Source organism: Scomber japonicus, chromosome 3, assembly GCF_027409825.1.
Source record: "Scomber japonicus isolate fScoJap1 chromosome 3, fScoJap1.pri, whole genome shotgun sequence".
In the NCBI taxonomy this organism is placed as follows: domain Eukaryota; kingdom Metazoa; phylum Chordata; class Actinopteri; order Scombriformes; family Scombridae; genus Scomber; species Scomber japonicus.
In genome coordinates, this window is record NC_070580.1 from 19,722,618 (window position 1) to 19,732,776 (window position 10,159).

Sequence of the window (10,159 nt, forward strand, 5' to 3'; positions counted from 1 at the left end):
ATATTTACACAAATAACAACACTGATAAACAGTTGTATTATACATGACACATCAAGATACAGTGTAATAAGATTTGTTTAGCATAAATGTACAAAAGTTGTTTTTAAAAAAACTACTCTTAAAAGGAGGTATTTGTCATGTGGCATCAACCATTTTTAAGATGAAAAAATACTGTTGGTAAAAATATAAAAACCTTTTCTTCCTCAAAAATACCTAAAAGACCTTGAAGCTGCCAAAAGTGGCAGTCTAACACATTAAGGTACCCCACATCACTGAACTGTCCCTCTATAAGTCATCAACACACGGGAGCCAAAATGTCTGTTAGAGAAAGAGAAGAAGAAGAAGAAGGTATTAGTGAATGCTCCGTTCATAGCAGTTTGTCCAGCTGTAGGTGCGATCATTGTTGTGATGTGTTTGAGCTCACCATGTTAGTGCAGGCACTAGCAAACGTCAGGTATCTGGGGTTAAACTGCAAGGTGTTTATGGGTCCTGAATGTTTCCCATCCAGCACAGCCACCTTCATCCCACTCTCAGTGCTCCAAACATGGACTCTCCCATCCTCTGAGCCTACACAGCGAGACACAGTTTGTCACAGTCGTAAGAGAGATCTCATAGGGAGGAGACACACAAATATAAAAAAGGTACACAAACTTACCAATCATGACGAACTGTGAGTCGGGAGTGAAGCATGCCTCCAGAGATATGCCTTTACTGTTGTTGTAGCCCTTCAAGTGAGCAAAGTTAGAAAACTCTAAATTAATTGCACCGATATAAAGTTATAAAGTAATTGGGTAGGTTTGTGGCAATGGGACTTAATTATGTCTTACAGAAAAAGTGTGCAGCACAGATCCATTGAAAGCATTAAGGACACAAATCATCCCTCCATTGGTAGAGATGAGAATCTGTTTCCCATCATTGCTGAATTTGAGTCCAGTCCACTCACAGACACGATTCAGCCTCATGTCAAAGGAGGCAAACGGACCCTGTGCACAGAAACAAGTCATAGATCAGATAAAATCATTAACAGTAACTTTACGAAGGTCAACTAACACATTCATGCAAATGAGTACAGACACTAACAGCTAACACTTTGAATTTGCATTTTACCTTGTCAAAAGCACGAAGGTCGTACAATTTTATGGCCTGCGATTCAACTCCTGCAGCAAAAATCAGTCCATCAGGGTCAAAGGAACAAACTGGTTTCCCCAGTGGATTTGTCAGACCCTGAAACACAAACACAGAAAAAATGGGATGTTTTAACAGAAAGTTTCAAATTTGAAAATAAATTCACCTAATTTCAGCCTCCTTGATTATGACTACTGTTTGTGTCATTCTTCATTCATATTAATGTATCTTTTCGTACTCACACCATTAAATTTAAATTAAATTAAAGTATTTCCTTCAAGTATCTTTCATTTAGTCTTTTTTACATGTTGTGTTTTAATAAAGGTGCTGTGTTTGGGTACAGTTTTTCATCTGAAAAAGGAAAAGGAAGACCCAGATCCAGTGCTTCAATGTGCAGTAATTTGTGATGTGCTGATCCAAAGCACAAAGAGTTGTAGCTGCAGTTGTAATTATACATTAGAGTAACTGACTACAGACAGCAGTGGAAGTGTCATTTCCTGTTCTGTTTGCAGACGACTCACCTGACAGTTTGGAGAGCGTAGATCCCAGATCCGGATTGTCTTATCCAACGAGCCTGAGATAAACATATCATCCACTGGTGACATGGAGAGAGCAATAACCCTGAAAATAAAAATCATAGGAGAATCAAATTAACTAAACAATAATTTAGACAAGCTGATAAGACAAAAAAAGACCAAAGACTGTATGAAAATAATGGGAGTAGCCACCGTGATGTCACACATTGGTTTGTTTGTGGAGTCCTGTTTAGACACCTTCATCATCACCATATTGGCAAGTGATGAGAAGTGACTGTGTTTGCAAGCTGTGCAGGGTTACGGTTACCACACCCTAAAGCATACCCTGCTTCACTGTATATATTACTTTAAATGGGGAATAATTTACAAAATGAACATCATGCTGTATTGAATACGACTTGAAACTATTGATTGAGACCATGAACTCATTATGAAACTGTTTATTGAGGTAATAAATCAAGTGAGAAGTAGGGTCATTTTCTGATAGACTTCTACACTTCTTTTTGGAGTACATGGAGTCGCCCCCTGCTGGCCATTAGAGAGGTTTACATTTTCAGACCTGGAACTACCGAAGAGAGTGTAACTTCACTGATGTCTGTGGGGAACTAAGGACAGCACTATCTGAGATACTAATGAGAACAAGCTGAAGACAGAACAGAACGCAGACGATGGTCCCTGTCACAGATGCAAACATGGAAAATTTCTGTATTTATGGTGTTGGGAAATACATTTTAAAAGTGCAAATTTTCTTTGTGGATTTGTATTTATGCAAATACATGCAAACTACTTGCAAATGTTGTTACTTCTTGGTTCGATCTGATTAGAGGCGGGTGACTAGGCTTGAAATGCTCTCCAGGAAACACGAGTTGGAGCACAGAAATGGGTGTAGAGTGTACAAAAGAGGCTAATTTATTGCCTGGTGTTACACCACACTGTGCCCTTGCTTTGGGCTCAGGGTGGTGCTTGTTGCTGCCTTTTCTCACCTTGCAGTGTGCCCGGGGAAATATCTGATGTACTTGTTGTCACTCAGTGACAGGTAACGGATTGTATCTGCAAAAGACAAAATAAACATTTTATTTCCCAAAACAGATCAGATGGGATCAGATGACCACAAGTCCACACAATGCAAGAACATTTAACAAGAATTTTACATTTGTGACAATTACAGTCAAAACATGAGTAGGTTTAAGGTTGAGACATGCTTACTTGTCAAAATTAACTTTTGACATCCATGTAGTGAAAGGAATATTCTTACTAAAGCCCAACTGATATTTCAGTCAGCCAATATTATCAGCTGATATTAGCTGTGGAATGGCAGAGTCTGATGTGTGTCAATATTATTCTTTTTTTATTCTTTTTTTTTTTATTTTTTTTTTTTACAGTTAGGCATATAGGCAACATTTTATGTATATGTGAACCTTTCTCTTAATTAAATTTAATATATACTATGTTCTGTTGTTTAAATACAGTTGTTTATAATTATTAAACTCCAAGTGAAGTGTACTGTTTCCCTGCACTGATGTCATTTTATACATAATGTTTATTGTTAAACTATAAAATATCATGTCTTCATTACATATCTTTGTTACAAGGGTTTGATAACCAAATTTGAGAGATCATTATAAAAAAATGTGTTTATGTTTATATCCTATATTATATTTTTTTATATTTTTTATTATATCACACAAATTGTCCGTCTTGTCACAGACAAGATGGGCTTCCAAACCTATTTGTAGACCACATGCATGTGAATTGTCTTTCCAATCATGTTGTTTGTTTGGTGCTTTGTGCCCACAGCTGACTGTCAGTGCAGACTAGAGTCATTACCATCCAGCTTGTTGGAGCTGTAGACCACCGTCTGTGCATCTCCATGTGTGAAGCGGATCAGGTCTGCTCCATACTTCTTACTGAATAACGTCCGTGAGGGCCTGAGAAAGGACACATTTAAACCTGTCATTCATTTGATCACCTGAGAGCACAGACAGGTAACATACAGTTTATGCTCTAAATCATAACAGTTTTGGGTATTGATTATTATTATTACATTGAATATTATTCCCATTTATTTTGATCATAATGCATTCTACTTTGAGTTTGGATAAGAAAGATAATTACACAGTTATTACTTGTCATTACATTCACACTTACTTTCCTTCCCTGATGTCATATAACACAATGCAGTCGTCGTCACTGCTTGATATTGCATTTTCACCATTTGGGCTGTAATCCACACAGTTGACTTTCTGTGAATTTTCTCGATATGTCCTCGCAACCCTGAAACTCCGCAGCACGCTGTCTGTGATCTTCATGTCTGCAGCACAAAGCTTCCCATAAAACAATATACAGTATAAAACCAAAAGATCGCCTTCTTCATCAGCCTCTTTCTTTCTTTCTTTCTTTCTAGTTTACTGGAGCCAGAGAGTCATTTATTTTCTGAACGACAAATTTCGAATCCTTGGGCTGGACTATCGCTCACATTTCCTCTGAAAGAAATAACAACAAATAAATGTAGCTGTTCACGACAAGCAGCGATACAGCAGTGTGAGGAAACTGCAATATGTTCAGCTTTGTTGTATCTTCCGCGCCAGCAGGGCGGGGTCTTTCAATCAAAGCGAGCTTTCAGACGCCGCAATACATGCGGGCGGTGCCTGGAAGAGAAACGAGCATACCTGCTGTCAGGAAAAAGGAAATTACGACAGAGCACAGGAAATTACTGCTGGCATCACACATTAAGAGTTTTTCTTAAAATTGAAAAAAAAAACAATTAATAAAGAGACTAATAAAGGAATATCTTATCTTATGTCATAAAATAACAATTAAATGAATACATCATAAATAAAAAGGTGTTATTGTGAAAGGAACGTCCCGGAAGTCATTCAGTGGCTCACATGTGACCTCTGAAGTCAGTAACGTGAGTTTAACTGTGTATGTTTTACAGTCGGGACCGTCCAGACACGATGAACAACTGTAGGAGGATACTCTGCACCGGTGACCGGAGCTCCGGGATGAACGTCCTTCTCTCTGCGGTAACAACACACCGCTGTGCGGGGACAGGAGCGTCCCTCAGCCAGAGCCAGACCACCGCCAACAAACACACTTCAGGCCCGGACACAGGAGACAAACCCCGGTTGAGAGCAATAGACCTTGCGCGGAAGGTTCAGCAAGACAAGACGAAGCCTCCGGCGGCCGAGCCTCCGGTGTCCGGTCAGCAGAGGAGGGTGACGGAGCTGAAGCAGTTCAGTCAGCAGCTACAAAATGTGCATCCAAACGTGCTGGCCAAACACCTCCACAGAAGCGTGCTTTACCGGGACAAAGATGTGGTTATCATCAACAAACCCTACGGTGTTCCTGTCAGAGGTAAACCCACAAGCTGCTGCAATCATCAGTCCATCAATCCATTTATTTGATTAGTTTAAATCAACAAAAATGCAAACAGCTTCGTAAATGTGACGATTTGAAGCTTTTATGAGATTTACATAGGCTACTGAATATATTTGGGTTTTTAAGTATTGATCAGACAAAACAAGACATTTGAAGATGGTCAGTTTCATTATTTATGACAAGTCATTGGCAATGATTAGTCGAGAAAACAATTAACAGATTAAATGATAATAAAAATAATAATTGATTGTAGCCATAGTCTGGATGAATGTAGACATTAAGTTTAGAAAATTCAGCAAAGCTAACATCTGAAAGTTGGTTACTCAAATAGCTGATTATTAGAAAATCAATCAACTATTTGATCATTTAATTATGTTGCTCCAGAAAATGGTTCCAGTTTCTTACATATCATTATTTCTTGCTACTGTATAAGCCCGCACGGATATATGAGCCAATTTGATAATATCGACCTTCTTGCTGTGTTGGTAGGGCTCTATTTCACTGGTGGAAACTAGGTCTTGTAGTATTGCAAAATCAGCATTAGAATCAGCTGCAATGAAAAGTGTTTTAAGTGGTAAAAGTGTTAATCATCATGCTGCATTCATTATTGTGTCTCAGATGACTCTAGGGTCACATCCATCTCCTCAGTGCTTCCTGTCCTCTCCAAACTGATGGATGGCATGAAGATCAAGTCCAGCACACAGCTGTTCCCCTGTCTGGGACTGGAAAAGGAGACAACAGGAGCTCTCCTGCTGGCGAGGAGTGAAGAAGCAGCGGAGCACATCATCAACCTCAACAGAAACAACCAAGTGCAGAGAAAGTACTGGTAAGATACAGGAAGTGGATTTAGAATATAGGTGTATTTTTTTATCATGACTCAGATCTCATTCTGTCCCATCACATGCCAGATTCACATCTAGATGTTAGTCATTCATAAATTTGCTGTTCCTCTTCAGGGTCGTCACAGTCGGCATACCAGTGCCGTCTGAAGGAGTGATTGACATTCCCGTCATAGAGAAAGAGGTCTCGGGCTCTCAGCCACACTACAAGGTGTCTCTTCTTATGTGGTTCTGATGCTGTAATAATTAGTTGTTTGTCATTACATCAACAGAAAGTCAATTCCAATTTGGTAATTAATTAATTGTTTTAGTCATTACTAAAATAGAAAATACCTGCTAATTTCAGCTTCAGTGATTCAAAAGGTTGCTTGCTGTGTTTCACACTATAAATGGAGCATGTTGGAGTTTTTGGTGTTGATTGCATTGATCTGGCAACCTGTGATGGCTGTTTAACATTGTTTCAAGTACATTTCTACACTAGTCAATTAAAACAATGAGTAGTTTCAATGATAAAATAATGATAGAGCAATGATGTTATTTTGTAACTATTTTTATTAGTTTGCTTAATTTTCTTTTCTTTTTTAAAATTTCAGATGGCTTTAAGTCCTCTCTTCAAAATGAACAATACAGGTGATGGTTTAACTAAAGTCCGAGCCCATCGGCAGGCCCAGCCTGCGATGACCAGGTACAGGGTCCTGGACAGCAGCAATGGCTGCAGCCTTGTGGAGCTCCAGCCATTCACGGGTAAGGAGATTGTGCTTTTTGAGAACTTGTCACAGGAAAAAGCTGCCCAGTCAAGTTGTTAAATTTCTTCTGCTTTCCTGCGACTACAGGAGCTAAGCACCAGATGAGGGTCCATATGGCTTTTGCTCTGGCATGCCCCATCCTCGGTGACCACAAATATTCACACTGGAGCAAACTGGCACCTCAGGTAAAATATTTACAGTGCACGACAGAGAACTAAGTGGTGCCACTTATGAATCCAGATGTATTAAATAAGTGATATATCCACTGGCATGTGTCTCTTGTGCCTCTCTAGGTTAGTTACCAGTATAACAGTATAGTGTTCCTCTGCTGCAGCTGCCATCAAGGAGCCATCTTCCAGGATCACATTATGACATAAGCTGCTAATTAAATAAATAACACCCAAGTAGTCAGCAGTGGCATACACCTGAAAAGGAGCGATATCTGCCAATACAAAAGTGGCATATCAACTGCCTTTTGACCTCAGCATTAGACAACAAAAACGGTAAAACGGGCAGACTAGAGGCCTGTACTACAAAGCTGGATTTTCTCTTATTGAGGTAACCTACGACGCCTGGTTCAGTAAATCACCATGGTAACATGCTGAACGGCTAACCTGCTCCAGAGCAGGTTATGTTCTGGATAAGAGATCAATGAGTATAAAAGCACCACCTCCTGACCAATCAGTTCTTTGAAAATGGCCTGTCCATTCTTAGAAGATCCTGTTGACATTAGTGCGCGGATCGTGAGAGGAGCGCTTAGGAGAGAAAGAGTTTATAGGGATAGATGCACTCCTTTTGATGTCCCTGATGACATCCTATATGAAGGTACAGATTTTCAAGCGACATTAAGTTTAACATTCAACATTCATTTGACATTCAAAATACAAACCTATTATGAGCTTCAACCATTTGAGTGAATGATGTCAAACCAACTGTATAACATACAGACTAATGTGTCTTAAGGCTAATTTCTCAAATATATCTTTTTGTCAATTTTTGTTACAATTAACTGAAACCACCACTCCAGTTTCAGAAGTTGTCTGGAAACCTGACAAAAAGTTTCACATCATGAGTAATCACTGCAACAGTGCAGAAAAGCAGAACTTTTTCATATTTTTAAATTGTAAACATTGACCAAAACATATATTTAAAAAAGAATCCTTGTGGCACATGAAGGATATTATTCTGTATGTTATACAGTTGGTTTGACATCATTCACTCAAATGGCTGAAGCTCATAATAGGTTTGTATTTTGAATGTCAAATGAATGTAGAATATTAAACTAACTTAATATCGCTATGAAAGGAAGGGCACTGAGGAAGCGCTCTGCTCGAAAATGTGAAATTGTGTGATCAGAGTGCTGTCCGTTTATATTGTCCAGTGAATTAATATTGTATAATCTCACGAATTTACGCATTAAGAGTCGGAAATTTTCTGCCAGCACTCCTTCCTGGCTTTTGCTGCGGCAACAGTGTTGCTTTTGGCCTGGATGATGTGTTTGAATTCTTCATACTTTTGAAGAATAATTGTCTGCTCCTCCATGGTAAAGTAGTCTGCTCTGCAGGGTTTCTCCATGTTTGTGATTGGTCAGACGCTGCAAACACCTCCCCTTTATGTGAGCGTGCAGTGATCCAGATTGGCTTCAATTACCGAGTTGATAACTAGCTTTGTAGTACCACTTATCAGGATTGCGATTGTCTGGGTAAATCAACCCCGGTAACAGAGAGATATCCCAGGTATGTTAAGCCAGCTTCGTAGTACAGGCCTCTGGTGTTTGTGTTTACCCCTACAGTACCACAGACAACAGTCTGACGTGTTGTTTAAACATGGGGTTTTGTACTCTGTAACTGTCTTTTAAGGTTAATTCTCATACAGTCAGTTTTGGCTTCAGATTACTACCTGAGACATCCAGCATCTTTTGCTTTCACCCACCCAAGGTCTACTCCCACTTAGCAAACATTTTGATGAGGTCTTGCTATACACCTTCAAGGTTGTGGCCTTTGAAAAACCAACAAGCTGTCAGTCTTAGTGATTCTCACATCTACCCAACTGGCATCCAAAACAAGAGTACATAGACATACATGTCTATTACACATATGCAAGTAGAAGAGGACAACACATTTCTGCAGGGGAAACAGTTTGTTTTGTCATTTCTTTATAACTAAACAGTACATTTTGATCCACAGAAATTACCGGAACGTGTGTTGGGAAAGCTTGGACTGGAACAGACCAAGATCCGATATCTTCCTCTTCATTTGCACTCTCGACAGCTGACGCTTCCAGGACTCAGCCAAGCAGACATAAGTGTGTCCTGTCCGATGCCGAAATTCTTCACACAAACACTGAGCAAACTGCATTTATCTCTTCCTGATACAACGGACCAAAAATAAACGCGTGTCCAAAAAGTAGTGTGCATCAGTTGGAGAATTTCAGACTGCAACACAACAGAGTTGAACCATTTAAATTAAATGGTATGTTAAATTATAATAATAAGATGGGTCATTGCGAAGAATGCTGTGTGGAAAATGACCGATGTGAAATGTAACATGTTACTGTACAGTGTTCTACAACTCATTCTTGTAATAAACAAATGAAGCCAAACTCTATTTAAAATGCTTTGTTGTCGCTGCGTTTGATCCAAATCTGCACATTTTTCGTTGGAGGCAAAACTACAATTTGAATGCTGTTTGTGTGACTAGTTCAGGGTTTAAGAGGCCCACAACATGTTCTTCAAATGAGACAACACAGTGCTTAATACTTTTCATTCTTGAATTGCTTGACATGAATCCTGATACAAGGACTGTGTTAGCTGAACAAAGGTTTTTTTTCCACCAGTATATGCTGTTTAATAACCTACTATACATACACACAAGAATAAGTTGGCAAAAATCCTTTATGGGGTTTTTCAATTACTGGCTTTGACCTGAGAAAAATGTTTCCAATCTCCTGAATGACTACAATATAGCACTTGACCTTGTGAATATTTGAGGTTAAACACACTCAGTGATCCACAAGCATAAATTATGACGTCATTTTTGAAAACAGGCACAAGTTCTTCAGCTTTGTACATCAATACATGACTCCAAATGCAGTATACAAAAAAAGGAAAGAGCAGTGGTCCCTGTAACATTAAGATGTAATGTATCAGGTTTGGGACCGCAATGAGAAGTAAGACATGGTTAATGGTCTGTGAGGTTAAAGAGTGAATGGTTAAATATCCTCATCATATTTATAAGACTGACTTAAGCCTCGCTTACTTTTCAGTTCAAAGGTTACAGAGGCAAGGGCTTAAAAAAAGGTAGTCAAGAGAAAGTTTCAACAGTTTATCCCATCAGCTGAAAACAGAAATTACAAGAGGAGAAAACTGCTTTGAATCTGGCTCGTGCACTCATAATGCACTCCTCAAAACAGAAATAATTGTGAGAAGTTCAATTTTTTTGTTTTTTTTTGTTGAGATGTCCAGTGAGGTTTATAGAGTCAGGATGGGTACTGCATAGTCAGCAATCAGTGACTGGACAACTATCTCCCGTGA

General features: G+C 39.1%; 2 protein-coding genes across 2 annotated transcripts; one reads left to right on the top strand and one right to left on the bottom strand.

The window, feature by feature from the left end:
- On the bottom strand, positions 1–4,186 carry LOC128356186 (WD repeat-containing protein 82-like). The gene is made up of 9 exons (XM_053316657.1): positions 3,810–4,186; positions 3,489–3,589; positions 2,645–2,711; positions 1,647–1,746; positions 1,108–1,224; positions 828–983; positions 656–725; positions 425–567; positions 1–318 (listed from the first exon to the last, which is right to left on the bottom strand). Exons 1-9 carry the CDS (start codon positions 3,968–3,970, stop codon positions 286–288), a joined length of 948 nt encoding a protein of 315 aa, XP_053172632.1. The 5' UTR covers positions 3,971–4,186; the 3' UTR covers positions 1–285.
- A 386-nt stretch (positions 4,187–4,572) lies between these two features.
- Positions 4,573–9,035, top strand: rpusd4 (RNA pseudouridine synthase D4). The gene is made up of 6 exons (XM_053316652.1): positions 4,573–5,018; positions 5,661–5,868; positions 5,999–6,092; positions 6,475–6,625; positions 6,715–6,812; positions 8,814–9,035. Exons 1-6 carry the CDS (start codon positions 4,589–4,591, stop codon positions 9,015–9,017), a joined length of 1,185 nt encoding a protein of 394 aa, XP_053172627.1. The 5' UTR covers positions 4,573–4,588; the 3' UTR covers positions 9,018–9,035.
- The last annotated feature ends 1,124 nt before the right edge of the window (positions 9,036–10,159 follow it).